This window comes from Poecilia formosa, unplaced genomic scaffold (genome assembly GCF_000485575.1).
Source record: "Poecilia formosa unplaced genomic scaffold, Poecilia_formosa-5.1.2 Scaffold26, whole genome shotgun sequence".
In the NCBI taxonomy this organism is placed as follows: domain Eukaryota; kingdom Metazoa; phylum Chordata; class Actinopteri; order Cyprinodontiformes; family Poeciliidae; genus Poecilia; species Poecilia formosa.
Window position 1 is genome coordinate 3,256,767 of NW_006799965.1, and position 22,615 is coordinate 3,279,381.

The 22,615-nt window shown below is 40.5% G+C and overlaps 3 protein-coding genes across 6 annotated transcripts; 1 reads left to right on the forward strand and 2 right to left on the reverse strand.

Annotated features, from left to right (window-relative positions):
• Positions 1 to 891: 891 nt before the first annotated feature.
• Positions 892 to 6,941, reverse strand: LOC103135637 (alpha-(1,3)-fucosyltransferase 11). Its single transcript, XM_007548463.2, has 5 exons — positions 6,831 to 6,941; positions 6,263 to 6,592; positions 4,516 to 4,896; positions 2,520 to 3,142; positions 892 to 2,379 (listed from the first exon to the last, which is right to left on the reverse strand). The coding sequence occupies exons 2-5, from the start codon at positions 6,590 to 6,592 to the stop codon at positions 2,229 to 2,231; spliced, it is 1,485 nt and encodes a 494-aa protein (XP_007548525.1). The 5' UTR covers positions 6,831 to 6,941; the 3' UTR covers positions 892 to 2,228.
• Positions 6,942 to 8,133: 1,192 nt separating this feature from the next.
• Positions 8,134 to 13,746, forward strand: LOC103135638 (ras-related protein Rab-9B-like). Of its 2 annotated transcripts, XM_016669627.1 has the most exons (3): positions 8,147 to 8,242; positions 8,365 to 8,547; positions 9,770 to 13,746. In XM_016669627.1, exon 3 carries the CDS (start codon positions 9,817 to 9,819, stop codon positions 10,423 to 10,425), a length of 609 nt encoding a protein of 202 aa, XP_016525113.1. In that variant the 5' UTR covers positions 8,147 to 8,242; positions 8,365 to 8,547; positions 9,770 to 9,816; the 3' UTR covers positions 10,426 to 13,746. The 2 variants fall into 2 exon arrangements, with proteins under 2 accessions (XP_007548526.1, XP_016525113.1); XM_007548464.2 differs by lacking the exon at positions 8,365 to 8,547 and having other exon boundaries at positions 8,134 to 8,242.
• Positions 13,747 to 14,003: 257 nt separating this feature from the next.
• Positions 14,004 to 21,456, reverse strand: LOC103135639 (myelin proteolipid protein-like). 3 transcript variants are annotated; one of them, XM_007548466.2, is made up of 7 exons: positions 21,180 to 21,456; positions 19,111 to 19,297; positions 18,854 to 19,010; positions 18,506 to 18,674; positions 16,961 to 17,034; positions 16,809 to 16,874; positions 14,004 to 14,518 (listed from the first exon to the last, which is right to left on the reverse strand). In XM_007548466.2, the coding sequence occupies exons 1-7, from the start codon at positions 21,181 to 21,183 to the stop codon at positions 14,354 to 14,356; spliced, it is 822 nt and encodes a 273-aa protein (XP_007548528.1). In that variant the 5' UTR covers positions 21,184 to 21,456; the 3' UTR covers positions 14,004 to 14,353. The 3 variants fall into 3 exon arrangements, with proteins under 3 accessions (XP_007548528.1, XP_007548527.1, XP_007548529.1); XM_007548465.2 differs by lacking the exon at positions 14,004 to 14,518 and adding an exon at positions 14,802 to 15,874 and having other exon boundaries at positions 21,180 to 21,454; XM_007548467.2 differs by lacking the exon at positions 14,004 to 14,518 and adding an exon at positions 16,238 to 16,456 and having other exon boundaries at positions 21,180 to 21,452.
• Between the last annotated feature and the right edge of the window lie 1,159 nt (positions 21,457 to 22,615).

Genomic DNA, 22,615 nt, shown 5'->3' on the forward strand with positions numbered 1-22,615 from the left:
GAAAGACACGTTTACCTTCCCACCATTACAATTAAAAACAGGCAGAGTTTGCTAATCTCTTCTGGGACATTAAATGGAGTGTATATTTTGGTTTTAAGAAACTAAGACACTGAGCTTTTCAGCAACAAATATTCAAGTTGAGTCTAGGCTGAAAAAGCACCTCCTACCCACTGTAAAGCATGGTGGAGGATCTGTGGTGCTGTGGGTTTGTTTCTCTTGCAAAGGTCCAGCTAACATTGCTCGAGTTCAAAGTATCATGAACTCTAACCCTTTTAAAAACCATCTTTCAGTCATCTTTCAACATGCAAAAAGTTGCATTTTTCAAACAATGTCAGTGTGGCATTAAAGATGAATTCATCTGAAGGTGTTGCGCAACACGAATTGCATTTTCGACGAATGTTTTCATTCCAATAAAATGGTTTCTTTGAATATTTTTCATGCTGCATTCCAACACATGAGGGTCTTCAACTGGTTTTCAAGGCTCCAGTGCTTTCATTCACTGCTAAAGATTTATTAAACGGTATGAAGAGGTAATTTTCCTTGGAACTAAGATTATGCTCTTTTTTTTTTTCTTTTCTTTTTGTTCACAGTGTGATGTGTGCAGTAGGCCTATGGGAGACCTTCTCCACAGTATGTTCCTGCACAACAAAAAGGTCCACTGCGAGAGCTGTTATGCCACCGTTATTTAATCCTCGGAGCTTTTCATCACCTCCTTATCCTTGTCCCCCCACCTCATTCATGTTCATTTGCATAATAAGTTAGAACTGCTCTGAAGTTTGCACTGATTTCTTTCTTAACTTTGCTGGAACACATTTTAAAGTGATAAAAAAAAAAGAAACTTGAATTGTCAGTATGATAACGTCACATGTTGAATGGTCTATTTTTTGGGGGGGGCGGGGATGAAATATGTTTGTGTGTCAGTTACAATGAAGGATGTGTTTTTTATATTTTTTATGTAAAGATTCACAATATCAGGTGGGCTTGGACAATGTAATTCGATAACAAGAGGCTCGCTACGTTTAAAAACCTTTTTTTTCTTATTTTACTCATCTCGATACAAAATGGTGTGTTGAAATGTACAATGCGTTGCTAACAAAATAAAATTATTTACAAAGTCCTGGTATAAACGTCTTACAAAAAAGTAGTGTGCTTGAAAACACACTTACAGAATGAGAATTATTGCACAAAGAGGAGTTTAGTGTGTTGCGACAACAAGGTCTGGGTAATAATATAAAGTATTTATCACAAAAATTCAAAGTAGATTTGCTTGCAGAGAACAGCCGCCAGTGCAGAGGTTTCCGCCTGCAAAGTTGCATTTCTCAAAATCGCCTCTTCCCTCGCACTGTCACTTCAAGTAGCTGTTTGCATAAATGTGACTGGCTAATAGCCATTGGCCACATGCAGATTAACTTTAAAGAAGCACAAGCAGTCCACTGGCTGCTGCCTTGATGGTCTTCACACACAGTTAGGCAGATCTCCTTGGGTGAGCAGGACAGGTCCCCTTGGCTCAGCTCCAGTCCAGGAAAATAAAAAAAAGAAAAAAAGAGGGGGAGCTTTCCAGGAGCATTTGACTCTCTGCACCAGCTGCACAGAGAGCATTTCCTACATGTCCTTCTAAAGCATCCGCTTTGCCCAAGTGTCACATTGAATAGACAATTAAAACCTGTTGTAATGTACTGTATATAAAAACCCACCTTGAAAAAGTATTTCTAACCCTTTACATTTTCCAGTCATATTTTGTGACATTCCAACCGTGTACGTCAGTGAATCGTACAATCACTGATCGTAGGTGCTATACGTTCAATATGAGCTCGGATTAATTGCAAAAATCATGCAAAATCTGTGTCTAGATGTGCAAAGCTTCAAATGACTTGAAGCTGATTGAGATGATTCTAGTATTCATTTCAGGGGACTGAATGCTTGTCTATTTGTAAACCATGCATCATTTTCCATCCATTTAAAAAAACAAAACATAACTTCACATGAAACCCTGATAATACACATTCAGGTTTTGGTTGTAATGTCACAAAATGTGAACAGTATCCCAACCCGCTCGCTCCAGGGGTTGGGATACTTTTGTAAGACGCCATAATCCACAAATATAACGGTGTTCTGGCTTGGTTGTGTAACCGCGAGTCAATCCGTCATTTAAACAGAGGGGACTCGTAATGTGGGCCCCCCCTGCAGAGCTGGACGGGCGCCATGCTCTGTTTGTTTCCGAGCCTGTCTCAGTGTTTCCCTCTGGCTCTGCTCACAGCTATGTTTTGGATGTGCTTCCACAGCAGAGAGGGGTCCGACTCGTTGTGTCTTATCAGGGACTCCAGCCCCTCGGCCTGGTCGAGGCTCTGCCAGTAATCCTGCGGCCATATTTGCAACCATCTGCAGACAGATATGCAAACAGATTAGGCTAATTTCAGAGGCCGGCTCAATTAGACAATAAAAACAATTTCTCTCCCCTCGGCTTGACAGAGCAGGCGGTATTCCCACCTGGCACAGTCAGCGATTTAACCCCAACTCACCCGTCATCTGCTGGCAGGTCTTTGATGTCTCCGTACCCCGGACTGGGCAGTGGGCAGCCCATGTGGGAGTTGCTGGCCATTTTACGCTGAGGAGGTTGGGTTTTTTGGGGGGCTTTCCTATATGCCCTCTCGGCAGCCAATCGGGCATTCTCCTGGTCACAAACATAACATTCAAATCCATTTAAGTAGTTAGGCTTGCTCATGTCGTTTACTCCCCACTCACGGGAGTCCAAGCCCTCCAGCAAGCGAGTGTTGGTAATCCTTCTGGGGTCCTTGAACTCTAAATATCTAACGTATTCATCATCGTTCTCATCCAGACGCTTGAGAAAGTCAGCGAGAGCTTTGGGAGAGGGAAAGCTATCTATAATTACGACAGAGTGGTCATTGGGCATCCAGTCAGCCACCACCGGGGAGCCGCGATAGACGGGCACGCAGCCCTGATGGAGGGGCCGCCACAGCTTCTCCGTCATGTAATCTGGACACACGCCATTCTCCAGTGCCAGGTGGAACTTGTAGCGGGCGACGAAATTCATGAATCCGGGTTCCTCGCCAGTAGCGGTGGCCGTGTCCTCCAGGTGTTCCGGTAGGGGCCTGTTGTTCAAGCATTTCCCATAGGAGTCCACCTAAAGACGGGAAGGAGAGAAGGATGGAAGCGAGAGATGAGAAGAAGCAGCCAGGACACATTTATCATGGCAAAATAATAGCAAACCTTTCTGAGCTCAGGCTCTATTTATGGAACTTGTGAAAACCCTACAGAAAGGGAAGAAGAGGATGGGTGGATTTTACAGAATAGGCAAAGGAAGAAATAGGAATATTTTCCAAATCGACTCGTTTTTCTTTTTTCTTTTTTTTTCAGCCCTATGTAGAGCTGGGAAACCCTAATCGACTTCCACACTTCTGAACTGCATAGGAACTCTTTCTTTTGACATAAATTACTCATGACACAATACAAATAGGATCATGAGACTGACCTTTGCTAATTGACTTTTAACATTCTACTTCAAACATGTTAGTTAGATTATCTGATTTAACAGAACCTGTCTTTTTTAAAGAGAGTCCTACAAGAGGCAGAGGACATTCGTCACTCTCTAAATCATCCACTTAATGGTAAATTTAAGCTCCTACCGTCTGGGAAGAGATTCAGGAAGCCCAAATCAAGAACCGCCAGAACCACCAAAAACTCTTTTGTTAGCCAGGCCATTGTTCTGATCAGTTTTAAATGTGATTGGGTCAGACCTAGTCATTCAGCCTGTGTTATTGACATTTGTACTGATATTTCAAAGATTTGTTTTTCACTACTTTGTTATGTTGTCGTGCGATTGTGTTCGCGTTTGAATTTTTTTTCCCCACCTTGCTCCAGAGACAATTTCCCTGGAGGGAAAAATGAAATGGTTCCGATACTGAGCATGTGTTTTTTTTTTTGTTTTTTTTTTTGTTTTTAAGCCAGCAGACACAGATGAACATATATTTTTCATCTAACTGCAGAGAATATCAAGTCTGGACTTGATATTCTCTGCATATCGAGTTCCTCACTGCTCACTGCACTTGCAGGAGCCGTGAGGAAAAATCTGCTTGGCAACAACGAGGGTTAATGAGATTTTTGACTCAAAAAGGTTGTGCTGACCTATAAACTGCTTTCAGACAATATAGTACACCTTTCTGTTCCCAGATGGAGCATTAATGGTGCATTAAGGGCTAATGAAACCAAAACTAATTTCCAAAACTAATTTCGGATGCAGTTTAATAACAACTAAACAAAAACCCTTAAGTCTTCTTAATAGAAACGCACGTCAAACATAGAACATTTGCAAATGATTCCTGAGCATCTACATGGCTCATCAACGTGCAATTAATCAATAGAAGACAGTATCTGTATATTTTTGTAATCAATGATGCTGCAACAACGGTGCTATTCTCTCATATGTCTGAATTTACCCCCAAAGATCTTGTTCATTATAATTAAAGCGGAAACGAAAGCTCCTGCCAAGCACTGTACCTCGATGTACTTCATGAGTTCGCGAACGTATCGGTCTCTGTCTGACGGCACGTCACAGTGAGACTGCATATAAAGAACAGGAGCCAAGCCCTCCCTCCTGAGGCGGTTCTTCTCCTCCAGAGACACAGCCACAGGCTCCAGCAGGTACTCCAGGGAGGGCAGCCACTGCAGGGTCAGGGGGTAGTCTGACTCCCTGCGAAATGTGGCTGTGTAATTAAACAGCCGGATTCCGGGTCCGTGCGAGAGGACATAGTTGTTCATCGGTGACTCCTCGTGGAAAAGTGCCCAGGTCTGGTGGCGCAGACGAGGGAGTGGAGCCTCGTATGCCCTGAAGTCCGTTCCGTAAAAGATGATGGATGCCGTCCTCTTGTACAGCTGGACCTTTTCGAGAACGAGAACAGGTCGAGATGAAACAGGGTAACAATAATTAATATAAATGCAGGCATATACACAGTGCCTTGCAGACGTGTTGTACTCTTGAACTTCTGCTAATGTTTAAAGATGCTAAAACCCAAATTTCAATGTGTTTTACTGATATTTTACGACTTAGACCAGGGCCGTCAAACTCACTTTCATTTTGGCCGTATCAAGATCGCAAAAGTCCTCAAAGGGCCGGTTATAGCAGAATGTATTGGTAAATTTACTACAATATATAGAATATATGTATAAATAACTTTCTTTGTATTTTAAAATCAAGTAATAAAAGCATGTTTCACATTGATGTAATTAAGAGAAACTACTGCTTTGAGAAAACTGCTTTGATTTGATTGATAAAATAGTATTTCAGCACATAGCTGCTATTTATGAATCCCACTATAGCTTGGAGGGCCATGTAAAAACGTATTGTGGGCAGGATTTGAATTGTCACACGTGACCTAGACCAATAGAAAAAAGCTACAATTTTTAAAGTAGAAGAACATTCTGCATAATTTTCCAAAGTCTGTACAAATAGAAGTCCATAAATTGTCCCAAGCATTTTCATTCAGCAGCTACCTCACACTGAAATTACAGCCGCAAATGTTTTGGGATATGCCATTACTGGGTTTATATTTCGGGAGACTACGATCTCAAACTATGTCAGACTGAATGGAGAGAGTCTATGAACATCAATTTTTATGGCTTACTTTAATGATTGGCTATCATACAACCATTCCTGTCATTTAATTAAGACAGCCATGTTTTGGTAGGTGTTTTGTGCTGCTGTACTCTTTTCCTCTCCAGGTGAGGGACTGAACACCTTATTGAGATAATGAAAGCTTTGGATATTGTTTTATAACCCATATATGCTTTGAATGTCTCCACAGCTTAATCCCTGACCTGTCTGCTCTTCATGATGCTGCCGTTCTCTAACAAAACCTCTGAGGCATTTACAGAACAGCTGCATTTAGACTGATATTGAATCACACACAAATGGACTGTATTTACGCATGAGGTGACAACATCTAAAAGAAAAATGGTGGGAGTGGATTTAAATTAAACAGATCAGCGTAAAGGGGGGTAAACACATAGGCACGCCACACTTTTCAGATTCTATTAAAAAGGAAAAAGGGAGAGAAACGTCAGTTTTGATCTATTTGTGTTAATCTATCACATACTGCTTATAAAATACTTTGAAGTTTAGTGTTCCAACGTGACAACGAGTGATAAAGTAGGAGGAGTATTAACACTAATGCAAAACACTGTATTTTCCTGCTATTCAAGCCCAGACTTCCAGGAAAAACTTTAGTTGTTGGTCTCTCTTGTATACCTTGCGATTGCTCGTCACCAAGCAGGAGGACGTGGCGCAGTCGATGCGTTCAGTGTCACCGGGGAAATGTGGGAAAAGACCCCCGCTCCACCACAGGAGAATGGGCAGCTCCCTTTTGCTGCGACGGTCACTGTTCCCTGGTCCTCTGTATGAGGCGACGGAGGCAAACTCCATGTCCGACAAAGCGCTCTGTGGCTGAAAGGCTCCTCGGTCCGACACGTCCAGGCGCAGCTGGTCTCCAGAGAGAGAGGCGAAGGAGACCCACACCCAGCAGAGGACAGCGAGCAGCCCCAGACCCACGCAGGGTAGCAGCCTCCTCCTACCTGCCATCTGCGAAACGGGTAAAACAAATAATAAAAATAAAGGTTCCCCTACCTCCATGTTCACTATCATGATGTGTTATGAACTCTGCCAAACAAAGTGAACATCTCTGGGACTAAACCTCCCAGTTATCCAGATATATCGAAGCAATAACGCCATTTTTCACCTGTATCACTATGAAATACACAAAATGCATACTAAATGTCTAAGAAATAAAATATGTATTTGTGTTAAGAGTAAAACTTACCTCTGATGAACGCTTCTAACGGTTTATTCACCAACATCAGTAACAACAGACTCTTCCTCGTCGCAATAAATGTTACCCTCCTCTGGCGCCACCTACAGCCAAGCAAAATCAAAGCAGCAGCAAACGCAGAATCAGTCGAGTTTGTTGAGGGTTTTTTTTTTTTGTTGACAATCTCAACTTGCTATGTCCTTTCATGTCATGGTGAAATTCTGTAAATTAGGCAAATGTGATAATATGATTGAGTTCAGTTATTAACACAACAGTTACATAAAACGTAACAAATACTTTAGTTTTAAACAAACAAGTTGCAGATACTATATCGCCCCAAAAATATTTTGAATAAAAAAAAAATAGTAAAACAAAGATAGACAAAGAAAAAAGTGACTTTTAACAGCTTGCTGCTCAGATATGGTATCCCACATACCTTAAATGAAGTGAGAGGTTAACTGATATAGATCAACATAAACCCATTTAGCCAATCTACAACTTTTGCCTTGGATTGTTCCTAACCAATGTTTCAATGTATAGCCCATTTCAGACAACTTTATTAAACCACAACAGAACATGCAATTATTCATCTTTTAGATCAAAGTCATGTCAACTTTACTATCTGTCTATATTTACTTCTCAGGTCTTCATTTAAACTTTAGCTAACATATAATTAGTAAAATTATCTGACTTGGTGTCATTAAGTCATGTATGGACATGTCATCAAAGAGCCTTCATTTGTTTTCTTTGGAATCCAGCCTGTCAAGCCTCCTTGTTCTCCTGACATTTTAGCGGGCTTGACTTAGTTTCAGTTGACTGAAAAAAATGCTGCAGAAAACAGTTTAGACTTTGTAGTCTGCACATGTTTGCACAGGTTTCACTGAAACATTCCTGGTTACTTCGACTGGACAAGCATTTAGCTCAAAGTCAAGTGTCTTCAGTGTTTATCGTTTAAAAGTCTATGCACAATGTTTCAATTACAGCTTTATTCACAAATTCCAATGGTGTGAAGGTTTCTCAGGAAACACTTTGCAGTGTCAGGGCCATTTGCATCCTAAAGGCAGAAAGAACATTGGATCCAAGTCAGAATGTCAACACATTGAGGTTAATTCACAGAAAAGACATTTTATGTCATAGACTTGTCTAATATTATATACATTTAATAATATAACTAAATGGTTAATTTTATATTATATTATATTATATTATATTATATTATATTATGTTATATTATATTATATTATATTATACACAAAAATATTGCTTGAGAAAATAAATAAACAAATAAACTTTTTCAGGTGCATTTGCGGGCTCTAGGACCCAGGTTCCCGCGGCTCTTTAACGCCACTGGGCACGTCACGACACGTCTCGGTCAGATGCAGGGGAACCGGGCAGACCTCGCAGTGTTATTGACCAAAAATAAGGTGAGTGATAAATTGTATGTGTGGTTGGCGCATTCATCTAGGGAAACGAATCACAGAAGGGATACATTTCATTTGTGTTCAGCATTAAGTTTTTTTTCTTTTTTTTCTTTTCTTCCACATAGTTGTAAGTTGGTTACACAGTGAGGCTAACGGTTAGCTTGACCAGCAGCAGAATGTCAACAAGCTGTCAGACTAGCCGCTTAGCTTCTGAACCGCTACTCTTCGTTTCAATGTCAGGAGGCTGAGGAGGATTTTAGTGTCAGCTGCTCGTTTCGGTTCCTTATTAACTTCTGCTTTCTGAACAAGTGAGTTCAGGAAGAGTTTGTTGGGTTTGTTTTTTTTGTTTTTTTATTCTTGCCTTCACTCAAAGTGGACAAGCTTGAACATGTCAAACTTGATGTTTGTTTTGAGGTTGCAAAGCACGCTGTTATCACTCAGATTGTCGCTTCTTTTAATGTGATGCTGCTGTTTATCCCCCCCCCCCCTCTCTAACAGGGTGTTTTTATGTTCTTGTTCATCTCTCTTATTCATCTATTATTTTTATGCTTAAAAATAATAATGCTTAAAGTAATGAAACATTAGGCTGGAGACATCTCGGTGCCTCACCCCTGTCGCTCTGCTTGTGAAACTGGTTAACCATTACAAATCTGTAATATTGGTTTCATTCCCCAAACAGTTTCATGCAGGTGTGCTTAAGTCTCAAACCCAAGGTCTAGAAGCCCTAAAGTTTTCTTTCAGTATTCTGTTTATAGTATTATAGCTATAAAAAAAACTATAAAACTGAATCTGAGTATGAAAAATCAAAAGCAGACCACAAAACCTGATACATTTTATGTATAAAGCGCCGTTTCCAGGATGACAAAAACAAACAAAAAGAAGTCCTTATTACCGTTGAACCCTTCACTGTGTATTTACAAACACAAAAGAGACTTGATATTAAGTATGTTGTGAATGTCAACTGAGAAGACATAAATAAGATTAACTTTAGTCATGAGTGCAAAGGAAATATCGTTTTCTTTTAAACCATTTAAAATGTAATTGCTGCGGCTGTTAGATTTTCATGCAAATTAAAATAACTGCGTGTTTTTATTTTGTTGCCGTGTGTCATAATAGATTTACTCTGGAGAAAGGTCGTACCCATTTAGTTTACTCACAGGAGAAGGAAATACTTAATGAATCCAATGACAGCACTGGTGCTACTACTTTCCATTCACACGGAAACAGCAGGTGTTTGAGGATCTGAGCACACGAAAGCATGATAACAGTCTCAAGCCGATGTCCGCACAGTTGTAATCTGATCCATGCACTTTAGCTGTGCATGCGTATTTAATGATTTGTGAGGACGGTAAGGTTTTGTAATGCACATTTGCTGCCATCTTAAATTACACGAAATTCATTTATTTGTGATGGGCTTTTTGTGGCTTCTCAATTATTATCCAAGACTAATTTGAATGTATTCCTTAATTGCTTATCGCTTCTTGCTCTTCTTTCTCTGTCTTGGTTACACTGATCTTCCATCCATTGCAGTGGCCTGAAACCCACCAGAGAGGCCTAACCGGGTGGGAGGAAACACGATGAGTAGGAACAACGTGCTTCTGAAAGTGATCCTGCTGGGCGATGGCGGAGTCGGGAAGTCCTCTTTGATGAACCGCTACGTCACAGACCGCTTTGACTCGCAGTCGTTTCACACCATTGGCGTGGAGTTCCTTAACCGAGACTTGGAGGTGGACGGGCGCCCGGTCACCCTTCAGATCTGGGACACGGCGGGTCAGGAGCGCTTCAAGTCGCTTCGCACCCCGTTCTACCGGGGCGCAGACTGCTGCCTGCTCACGTTCGCTGTCAACGACTTGCAGAGCTTCCTAAATCTCAGCTGCTGGAAGAAGGAGTTCATGTTCTACTCTGACGTCAAAGAGCCGGAGAGCTTCCCTTTTGTGGTGCTGGGCAACAAGGTCGACATGGAGCGGAGGGAGGTCGGGGAGGACGAAGCACGGGCCTGGTGCGAGGAGAACGGCTGCTGCCCTTACTTTGAGACCAGCGCTAAAGACGACACTAACGTCACGGCTGCGTTCGAAGCAGCTGTCCGGGTGGTTCTAGCTGCTGAGGACCAGATCGGTCACGCACTACTCGGCAGCACGATTGATCTTCACGGCAACCGTAAAACCTCTCGCGGCTCATGCTGCTGATGGTTCATGGGGTACTAAGCTGTTTCTCGCTGAAACTTGCCTGTTTGTTCTGACAACAGGTGTACTGTAGGCTTAAGGTACAGCATCCAGTAAGGACACTATGCAGGAGATGCAGCTTGTGTGAGGAAGCTGGTGTCGGGGATTTCAGCTGCCGTCTTGTGAGCTGAATTGTTGCTCTTATGAAGGTACAGGCATTCTGCGACAGGCGCGCTCGTCTTTTCTGCTTTCAGTGCTATCTCACAAGATATTGCATCCTTCTCTGTTTATATGCGAGGGTGGTATCAAATAATGGAATGAAGCATTGTCTTTTATCTCGTATACTGGAAGACAAAGTGTGCCATTTTTCTCATAAATACGCAGAAATACTATGCTTTCTGATCTCAAAGTGATTAGGCGTGGGTTATTGGTATGAAGATAAAAATGAAAGTAATGATTTCAATAACCATGAAAATCCCTCCATCGCAACACTCGTATGGTTTAAAATTATTTTTAAAGAGATACAAAAGAAAGTCCTGGAGTTTTCTCTGCCTGCGTTGGGCATACAGTAAAGCAGAGTTGCCCCTCCTCCACTTGTTTTTGTTTTTTTTTTCCTCCTACTCACTGAAAGTAGACCAATTTAGTAGTTTGAAAATATTTCTAGCTGACCTTCACCTTTATTAAAGTGGTGCTGTTTTAAAATGACTGTTTTAAGAATTATCTGATAAGACGTGTAACGAGCCATTACATCATAGTATTCATTTTAACTTGCATAAGCAAACTATGAAAATCTCAAACTACATAGAGTCCCTTGACTATCTGAGCTGCTTGTATTGATTAGGTTTGGGCCAGTATGAAGGTATATCAAGTTTTTAAAAAAGTGATATCTTTAAAACAAATATCTTTGGTCATACCGTTTCTAAGGTCTAAAGTTATTATACTGTGATAAAGTGACGATGTAGCTAAAATTTTCTTTGGCTGCCCCGCCTCCATTGTATATAAATGCGCACTGCTGGTCAGCTTGCTGAAAGAAATTGGGTTTTATTTTTTCATACTCAAAGAAAAGCCCAATCCGGCCTAAAAAGACGGTCAAGGTGTCAAAAAAAAAAAAAAAAAAAAAACGGCATCCTTCGCCCTTGCTTGGGTGTTTACTGCTGCATTTGGAAGCTAGAAGCTTACTAGTGAACTGTTGTGACTAAAATATGCAACACATAATCAAATCTTTGCGTGAACAGAGGTAAGCTGTTGTTTCTACTGGAGACTACAGACAAAATTTCATATCAGTCCATACCTAATGGTGATATACTAAAAAGTATTAACTATGGTACTATGCTGTCGAGTTATAAGCAAAAGTACACACAGACCATTTGAGTACTACAGTTTAGACAAATGCTGACTGAGCTTCAATTTGTGGTACGATAAACTACAAACGTTGGCACTCTAAAAAAGAAAGGCTACAAGGTGCATTCAGTAGAAAGGGAATGTTGATCATCAGGTTTACGGTTTTGCCCGTGAGCATCAGTTACGTGGTAGTCTTTTGTTTGCCTCTGCACTACGTTGAGGCTGGGTGTAATTGAGAATTTAATGTCTCAGCTGCGACAGTTTACCAGGCAACGAATGCCTGTTGAGCAAAAATAATTAAAAAATCGTTCTGCCTCTGGCGTTTTTTTATTTCTGTCCAATAGTCGCAATGGGCTTCAGTGTTTGATCAGGGACAGTCGAAGAAACTTTTCCTTGCTAGGTTGAATGGCTCTAATTATAAACGGCCTCCCTGTAATCCTGCGTCGGCCTCAACATTCCAGTCTTCTAACTTTGCCTCACCTGAGGGTCTCCTGAGCATCACTGATAAATGATGAACATCTCATTACTTCCGGTGTGTATATTCTGCATCACCTCTTCATTCTTACGGCATTTGGCAAAAACATACTAAGCACTTGGGAAAGTTGTTTACATCCGTCATTGTATTCACATACCTGACACTGGCCACAGGTACATTTCACTTTGTTTTTATTGGTGGTGGCCAGAAGGCTCTGTTTTTTGGGGGGTTTTTTTTTCCATGTATGGTATTGGATAATGTTACAGCTAATACTAATTTAAACTGAACTGTCATTATGTATGTGTAGTACTTAATTTTTTTATTTTTTTTTCCAGATAAAATATATTATCTTTTTAACTAAAAGGTCCTATATTCTCGCATCTTTTTGTTGCATTTTGTTTGTCACAGCCTGAGATGCATCGTTTACCTACCAAGATCAAAAGTTGAAACATTTGTCTTTTTGAACTAATGGTAATTGCAAGAATTCACTGTGAAAGTGAACTGAGTAAGGTACTGTTACATTAATCAAACTATAAGCTGACAATGAGGAGTTTGTTTGTGTTGGGTCATCTCACCTCTTTGCTAATTTTTACTGCTGTAATTTTTCAGTTTTTAATACATTGATGTTCCTGATATGAAAAAGGGAAGTCTGCCACATGACCTAAAACCCCTGCCTCCGTTCATATCCGTCCTCTAGATGTCCCGTACTTACATTGCCAGCCTTTGACTTATGCTGTAAGGAAATGTGGTTTTGAGACTAAAATCTACCCACAACTTCTTGTTCACTCATTTTATTTTGATCGGATATCTCTTGTGTTTCGTAAATTACGCAACAGGATTACAAAATGAGGTTAGAACTACAATCAGCGTAAATGGTTCATATTAAATATGGAAGATTTAAACATTTTTTGCAATTACCTCCGTCTCCTAAAAATGGATCACTACCTATAGAAATGAAATGGGACAACATGGGTAAGTTTTAAAAAGGCAACTCTTTGGTGCAAATTAGCAAAGGGGTAAGATGACCCAGTGTTGCATTGTTTTACAGAAACTGTGAGCTGAAGATGTAATTTAAAGACTACACCAACTCTTAAAACGAGGGCTGATAGCTGTCGGTTATTCTTGTGATTTAACTTCTATTTTCTTACACTGCTGCTTGAGTTTTATCTAGTTTTCATAGTGAAGTCTGTCATGTCTTTTTTTAACCTGAAATCAACATTGTTAGTAAAATCAGTGTTGGCCAAGAGCACATTTCCTATGTTCTGATCATTTTTCCCATGTTTCTGTAATATTTATGAACGTAATCTTTCCATGTTTTTTAATTTTAAATTTTTTAAATGTAAAAGAATATCGTTTTACTTTGTGTGCTCAACTGATGAGTGCAGCTTGATCTGTGCAGAACAATAGTTTCATTTTGATTATGTGCTGATCTGAGATAGCTGCCCTTCCTCTACTTTGCACTAGTAATAGTAACGCTGAAGAATTCATCTCCAGTGCTTGGCTTCAAATAAAGTGTGCGTCATACCAGATGGTGATTCTGTTTGCATTTTTACACCTGGAAGACTACTCGTTTCCTTCTTGCCATCTGCAGTCGCATAAAAATCCCACACATTGTTATTGCTGCATAGGTTGTCTCTAAATATGTTATAGCATCAGGGTGACATTTTACCTGCCCTCTCTCTTATTTGACTTTCATGGCATCGTCCAGTGTGTCCTAAACAACCAAAAGCAAGTGTTGTCCTTTGAAACCGCCAACTGTGATCCTCTTCATTAAAATGGAAATCAAACATGCATTGCATTTTTATTTTCCCCCTTCAGTAAAAGGACATTAAGCATGCACTGCACACCGAAATCAGATCTGGGCACAGACAAATCCAATCAGCTTTTCAAAAATTTGATAATGAAAATCAACTAGAACCACTAAATACAAAGATTATGCCCAGATTAACAAAAAAACAATAACACCTAACATATGTATTCCAATTTACAACTTAAGATTGAATGAATAGTGTCTCGTATCCTAGAGAAAACAAAGCAATTCAATCTACGCAACAACCGCTATTAAACTGAAACGATATACAATGCAGACCTATCCGATTAATTGCGACGGCTGTAAGGAGCAGAACTTCAGCGCCGTCAGGAGATGTCAAATGTGTCGGCAGAGTACGGAGAGGACGGCGTCCCCCCTCTGTCCCTCTGCATCCTTCTATAAAGGTCATAGCCTCTTCGCTCCTCTTTGGCCCTGTGCTTCAGCGTCTTCACATGCACTTGGTACACAGCCAAGTGGAGGCAACAGTGCACCTGTGGACACAACGAGGAAGTACAAAACATTTGTACAAAACACCCTGACCCCTGATTCTGGCCAGGAGCCAGGGATGGCGAACGAGTAAAACAGGCACAGAGACTTCACAGGCTCAAAATGAAAGTTATTAAAGGCAGTGTGCTCAATCGTTCCATTTATTTTCAAACAGTACATTACCAACACGCACAAAAGGAAAGAAAAATATCTACTAGGCAGCTTTATATCCTACAAATAAAACTCAGCTAAGGAAGGTTTCATCAATAAAAATAACCAGTAGAAAGATTTTTTAGTGTTGGTCAGAAATTGCATACAATCATCACTCATGAATGCCTTCAATCCAGGCTGTTAATGATTCATATGAATCTTTGTTAGGGTGGATTGATGATACAGTAGAAGACTTAAAAAAAAAAAAAAACAGAACTGGGTACAAGGGTAGAATTTAATGTAGATTTGTTTCTAATTCACTTACGTTTAAATTGATATATACAAGCTTAGATATATACATGCACACCACTAATATTTAGACAAATTTGCTAAACAAGAAGTCAATTTTTTCCCCCCCAATTCAGTTTTATTTGTATAGTGCCAATTCACAATCTTCCTTCAAGGCACTTTATAAAAAGGTAAATTCAGTCCAATCAGAAATTTAAACTCAAGTACCATCGACAAGGTTTTGCATATTTTTTTGTTGAGTATCGACTGCTCTTTACTGTAGTGTTGGAGGCAATTTCAGGCTTCCTCTCAAAAACATCATGCTTAAGTTTTCTAAAGGGTAGAGTTCCAGGTCTTTCAATAAAGAAAGACACATATGTATTCTGCATAGTCATTCCACCCTGGAAGAAAAACAGTTCAAATAATTGAAAACCTAAGTTTTGGCATGCTGCCGATGAGTGTATGTAGACATCTGACCACACTGTACATGTATTAGTAAATTCAGCTAGAATTAGTTAAATTGTGTTATACAATAACTACAACATAATCCCTAACGAATTAAGCAAAGCAGTTCCTTTGCCATTAAAGTACCTCAGTAACATAAAAAAAAGCAGGAAACACCTTTTTTTAATCCGATATTGAGAGGTTACTTTGTAATTCAGCGCCTACAGCTTTTGTCGTCTCACAGTGAGAAGCATTTACCGATCTAACAAATAACTGAATCTATCATTCCTTCACTCTGAATCCACCGTTTTCCATTGTGTGAGGTGAGCCTGCAGCGCAGTACAGATGTGTTCCGCATGCGGCGGCAGAGGAGCTGCATTGAGGCTTTGCAGAGGTCTAGCCCTCTCTTTGTCCAGAGAGCAGTCTCCTTTGACACGTAATACAACCCCTCTGGCAGAGTCTCGCAGTGCAGGTGGCCCCTAGAAGAGACTTCTTATTGGCTAGATTTTCAAACTGGCACAACTCCATTGTTGCTGCTTTTTCTCTGGCCCGTGAGAAAAGTCCTGAGGTCAGCATGAGACTGCAAATGCGTGTTTGTCTGCCCCCATAGCAACCAGATGTGAGGCGTGGTGGCCATAGTAACCTTTAATCCTTTGCTCTACTCAGCAGCTGTATGCTGCCATGTGCTTGTTGTCCTATAGCCTACGTTTTAGTTCATTAGTACTGTGTTATGATTTGATTGTAATTAGTTGCATAAATGAACATTGAAATGATGTGACAAGAAAAATCATATTTACTGCAAGTCATAGCAGCAATTAAAAAAAAAAAAGTCTTATAAAAAGTAGGGGAAAAAGTGTTTTATAAAGTCCAAGATCGTAGGCAGTTCTGTGCAGGTGAAGTGAAAGGACAGATGTTGAAGTCCCCTTTTAGTCCTCTTGTAGAAGTCAGAGTGGTGACAGAGTGGACAGGAAGCTGGGTGCCTAACACCTTGGACCTATGCCCTTCCTCCCAAGATAGCGCAGAACCGCAAAGTTATAGGTGCTCGACACAGTATAGGTCAGCTACAGAAAAACAAGGAGAAAGGAGGAGATGAAAAGACCCACAAAAACCTGGATATCTACAAACATAAAAACAAAACATGACCGTGCTAATAGCTTTAGCTTGATATAACAGCCTCTGTAATGGAGCATGAAAGTATAATGGCTGCATGGCTGGCTGGAACGCCACCAGGACATTACAGCATTATTATGCTGCCTGTGTCAGCTGACAAAGAGGAACAGAGAGCAATAGTACAAGAGTCATCAGTCATGGAGGCCTGAAATGCCTCGCTGCCTACACTTTGACCGGCACTGTGTCACATGAGCCACAAAATGGTCGTTGTACCCCGAACCGGCCCTCAGCTTCCGCACTCACCAGAGCCAAGAGAGTGATGCCCGCACCAGTGAAGGCCGCAACATACAGGTTATAGGTCATCTGATACTGATAGGAGAAGATCAGAATGATTATTTCCACTTCCTGTCAGGCCAGTGATAAAATGCGTCAGGCACCAGAGCCTTAGTTCTTACCTCTCTGGTTTTGCAAATATTGGACAGGGTCATACCACAAGCTTTTCCCGGTACTGCATTCCACGGCAAGAGCCCTGAGGGGAAAAAACAACTTAGCTCTAATCTAATTTCATGAATACAAGCTTAACTTTTAATGCGTTATTGTACTGTTCTCATCGTCTAATACACTTTAAAACCTCATAACTCTTTTGGAAGACAACATTTTGACAAACAGCTGGATATTATTTTAGTAATTTCTTTTAGCTCCAGACTAGTGCACAGTTGATGAGACAGGACCCTCTTGAGACAAACCAGGAGGGACTGATGATTAAAAAAAAAAAAAAAAAAAGATATGGCAAAGAAAATCAGTGCTGATTTTTATCATAACAAAGCCACAAACCACTCAGTGGAGCATTGTGTTGTAAATGTGTTTTTAGCTAGGGCTCTAAAACAATGAACTTGTTGGCCTGTGAGCACTTTAGAGAGGCATTTAGAATCCCCAGAGCATGAATAAATGTTTGCACATGATTTTTGCATCTCAGTTGCTAAAAAGGATTCCTTGGAAATGCTGCACAAACAAATGCGGCATACATAATACTGTAGACTCTTGCCATGTCATCATCAAAAATATTTATGACTGGTTATTTGGAAGGCAACCACAAAAAAAAAAAAAATTATATATATACATACACACACACATACATACATACTGTATATATGTAGGCTAATGTTATTTAACACAAACACTGAGAAGAGTTGGTCAAGCATCAGAAACGTGTCAAAACAAAACAGGAGGGAACAAAATTTCCAGAGATAACAAAACCTGAAGCCATCAACATGGATTCAGAAACAAGTGTTTGTGCTCAGTTATGCTGATCTATATACATATGTTTGAATTACTAATTTGCATCTGGGAATGAGATCAAACAGAATTTAACTCGGCTCTAGTTCCAAGCCAAAAACCATGGATACTTGCAAACAAGCTCTGTGAATAGGCTAGCTACTATTAGCAATACAAGACAATGGCTAGTGAAGAAATTGAGCAATAGTATTTCTCAGGATTTCATACTTCTTAACAGTCCAACAATGTCTTCATTCATTGACAGTGCATCTTAGCTATAGTCAAGTTATGGCAGACGTAGGACGACTGAATTTTGAGATTGGGGATGATGAGAAACCAGCAAATTTTACATCTTGAATTTCAGCTTTATGCAAGTTCTCCACCTTTTCTTGTTTAGAAATGTTGACTTCTAAAATTAAAAGCAATGGCAAAGCATATCCCCCGCCCCCCATTTGTTTTTAATCTTAAAAATATGTAACCCTGTCATGTTATTGAAAAACAAATTTTCTGGTATACTTCAAAATGACTATATCATCCACTGAACATTACTAATATAGTATCATGCTTTCAATGGCCTAATGAGAGCCTAATCAAATGCTAGCTTGCACAGGGCGTGGTTCCCTGGTATTTTCATTTGGAGGTTGGTGACGGGCAGGATCATGAATAATAAAAAAAAATCTATAAATTCAGTTTCAGTATAAGTTCCCAAAACATTGAGACGGTACCGTATTGCCTTGCATCAACGCAGAGCTGGTTTATACTCGCTGGGGTCTCGGTCAGAACATCAATGGTGCTGCAAGTTGCATCCATGTTGTAGAAGAAGTAGACCGGCAAGGCGGAGAAGGCAAACACCAGCAGCCACAGCACAGCAAGAAGGTACGTCATCACTATGAACTGTAGAGGGACATCATGCATTAAGAAGTAGTTCACAAAATAATGTGTAATGGCTATTTTGAGTCTGCTAAAAATATTCCCATGAACCTAAAGATTTTTAACACCCACACTAGGTCATTTGTGTATCCCTAACCAATCTCCCCGCTCCCTTTTACTAGTCCAACTCGGGGCCGGCTCACCGAGGAGCTGAGGCAGCGACCACACATGGTGCTCCTGAACTCTCCAAAGGTTTGTTTGGCAGCGCTTGTGGTGTAGAAGCCCTCAGCCAGGAGAGCAATGCAGTAGAGGAAGAAAAAGGAGGCCAAACCATAGATGACATACTGGAAATACTGAATACTGAAAGAAAAAAAAAAAAAAGGACAGGCAATGAGAAGGCCTATATGTAAAAACTATACAGCAAAAAACTAGAGACTAAATCTTTCGAGAAGAGGCTTACATATAGGCTAGAGTGATGTAGTCCTGAAGGTTACGGGCAAAATACGTTTCAATGAGTCTCTCCGTTTCTGTGAGTGCCTGGTGACCGCAACCGCAGAACAGGGCAATGCCGGAGAAGCAGAGCAGAGTGGCGACAAGGGAGCAGTATGGCACCCCGCCCAAACAGCGCATGCAGCAGTCATAGCAACCTATTAGTTAAGAAGACAAGCCCATTTAATCAGCATACATTTACAGCTTTTTAAAAGAAAAAAAAAAAAAAGAAAAAAGTGAACAAAATTGGTCTGGGAGTAAAAATGATTAGAGACAGATGTTACACAATCACAGCTCTAGTTGCTACCTTATTGGGTACCTTCCTTCAGTTGTTTACCAAACTAGAGTTGGTAAGCAACAAGCAGCTGTTGACTCATCAAGTGAAATATACAGTGGAAAAAGTTGTGGAAGGCAGAAGCAACCGACTTCCACAACTTGTGAATTAATATTTTTGGCAACATTTATGCAGTCTGAAGAAAACTAAAGTGAGAGAACTTGTCTATTAGCTGCTGGTGTCCACATTTTAATGCAAGATATTTATAAAGATTATTTTTTACATTTTAAATCAAAAGAACTACCTCACAACCATTGCACAAACTTAAAGACAACTTAAAATATTGCTAAAATCAAATCTTTTACAGATGAATATGATTTAATGTCTTTGGTTTAAAATGATATTTTGTTATGAATTTTACATTTTTGAGTAAATCCTTATGGTATTGTGATATTTCTCAGTTAAGGTTTTGGCATAGTGGGAGCTCTTGTTACGTGACAAACAATATTCACCAATAGTTACTTTTTAGTGAACATTTGCACACAACGCTTTGACTTCGATTAAGTTGCAGCATGAGTTCAGTAACAGCGAGTGTGGCGTCCCCTTATGTGCTGCTCAGATGGCAGCCAAGGGCCAAAGATACAAGGGGAATCCATCTGCTTGGACCCCCCCACCCCCCGACTCCATTCACAACCCTGCAATGAAGAGTGTGAGAAAAGGAGGACAAGGGACTGGAGACACAGCAAGGCAGGGATGGAGAGAGGCTGCTTTTGTGACTGCGGAGACAACAGTCTTTGTCCCACAGCATTGTGGGGGCACAAGGGCCACCAATGTCAAGCAAACAAAGGCCAGAGGCACCTCTTTGCCTTAAACACACACATCCACACACTCAGACTTCCTTCTGAGAAAACACAGAGAGGTTGGGGGCTGGGAGGAAATGATAGAAACTGGAGTGTTGCCAGGGCTGGAGGAGGATGGAAATCTGAACAAACAATGCGAGTTGTGTACATGTGTGGCTTTGCACACAGATGGGCACAATGGGAGCAGGCAGACTGTGGTTGGTACCATTACAGTAAACAAAGATGGAAGAAGGGGCAAAGAGATGGCTCTTTAATTGAATATATTTACACGGCTTTGCTGACTGCCGGGGTGAGAGATCTAGGCCCACAAACGGTGACCTTTGTCATTCAGACATAATAAAACAGAGTAAAAGAAAAAAAGAAAAATTATCACGTCAAGATGTTTAAGGGATATCATCTCTAAAGTCCGCATGTAAATCACGCAGAAGTTCAAACTTCACTCCACAACTCAATCCGGGTGATTTCAGTCGCACCTTGATTTCAATTAGCCAATCAAGAGAGGAGGAGCGGGCAGTAATTCGGCTCGCCTCAGTTCTGCGGATCTGGATGAAAACGCTGGACCGAAAAACTCTGTGTATTTTCGTTCGATAATGTAAAGCTGTGGCCAGTCCTCCATACTAGAAATTGAGAAGGATTGCAATCGAAAGTAGATGCGACAAGGCTCCCTTTAAAGTAGCCCCTGCCATCTCAAGCATGAAATAAATCTCATAATATCAGCGGCGCATCAGGCTGTGATAGCTGCCCTCCAAACTGACAGAAAAAAAAAAGACCTTAACTTCTGACGCTCCCTCACAAGTCCCCTCTCACATCTACGTGCGATCACACGCAATCAAACCGAGATTTGATTTAAAACAAAACTGAATCTGCTAAGAAAAGGAAGAGTCCGCTGGGTTGGAAGTTTCTTACCCATGTCTGGAAGGAAGCGCTCAGGACTTGTTGACTACGCCGCAGCTGGTCCGCTGATGATGTGCGCCTCTCTCGCCCTCGGCCCCCGTATAACAATCTCTCAACTCGCGTCCTGTCCCCCCCACCCTCCTCACCACCCCCACGACAATGGACAGAGCCAACGATGACTGCAAGTGCAATCTTAAAGAAACAATGTCGCTTTTCAATGAACTTCAGGGCGAGGGATAATGAAGAGGTCAGGGCTCTTATACTTGCAGATATCAAGTAAGGTCATTGTTGATGCCGATTTGCATGAAGGGAGCAACGCGCATCTTATGCAAATCCCGAGGTGGGCGGGGGTTTTGTTCCGAAGGGAAATATTTTATTCCCCCCACACAATTAGTCATCAAAATTCAGGGGATTATTACAAAATGCTGGCCAAGATAATTTACAATACTGTGACTTTCAAAGACAAAGTTTTATGGCATTAAGCCGATTATTCTTGGACCTTTTGTGCCATATTTTTTCTTTCCACTCAACTTTCCATTAATGTGTACATCCATCAGCTTTGTGTACATCGTCTAAAGGAACAACCTTCTTCTTACCTTTCCTACTTGTCCTACTTGAAAATGGTCAAGGCCATGACATAACATTTAGGCATGAAAAAAAAAGTCTTATTAAGTTACTTTTTTTTTCAGAAACTGAATTTTGGGTTTTCCTTAACTATAAGGCATAACAATCAACATTCACAAAATAAACCCTTGAAATTGCTATGTATATTGTGTAAGGTTCGAGTTATTTATATAAATTAGCTTTTTTTTTATGGCATATCTATTTACCGAAATGAACTTATTCTCCAGGTCAGTTCCAATCTAATGATAAATGAATCACAAACAACCATTACAAGATCTGGGTGCTGCAGATCATGTAAATAGTGAATAGCACCCTGCCCAGTCATTTCTAAATAATTTGTAAAGCGTGTTTTATTGAGCAAAAAAACAAAAAACAAAACAAAAACAAAAAATGAAGCATTCAGACAATACAGGCTTACTTAAAATGACAGAAAATAACACAGAATTTATTCATATAAATAAGATGGTCATGGTCATGGTTTTGTTGATTATGTATTCTTGGTAAATGAAACATGAAATAAAACTTTCCTGTGGAAGAGTCAGGTGAAGCTCTGCAGACTGAGTGAAACTGTCAGATCCTATCATAACACCATCTGTGAGATACAGTCTGAAACATAAAACCTGCGTATGATATTACTGCTGGTGAGCTGGATTTGTGTTTTGTTGTTGCCTTCCTAAATGTTCTGTGATGTTCTGGAATGTTCACAAACAGGAAATATGGATAGCCGGAAAGCTACATGTCGGGACAATTGAGACGCAATGAGGGGTCGCCTCACTGATCTCACATAAAATAGAAAAACAACAACAAACAAACAAAAAATAACT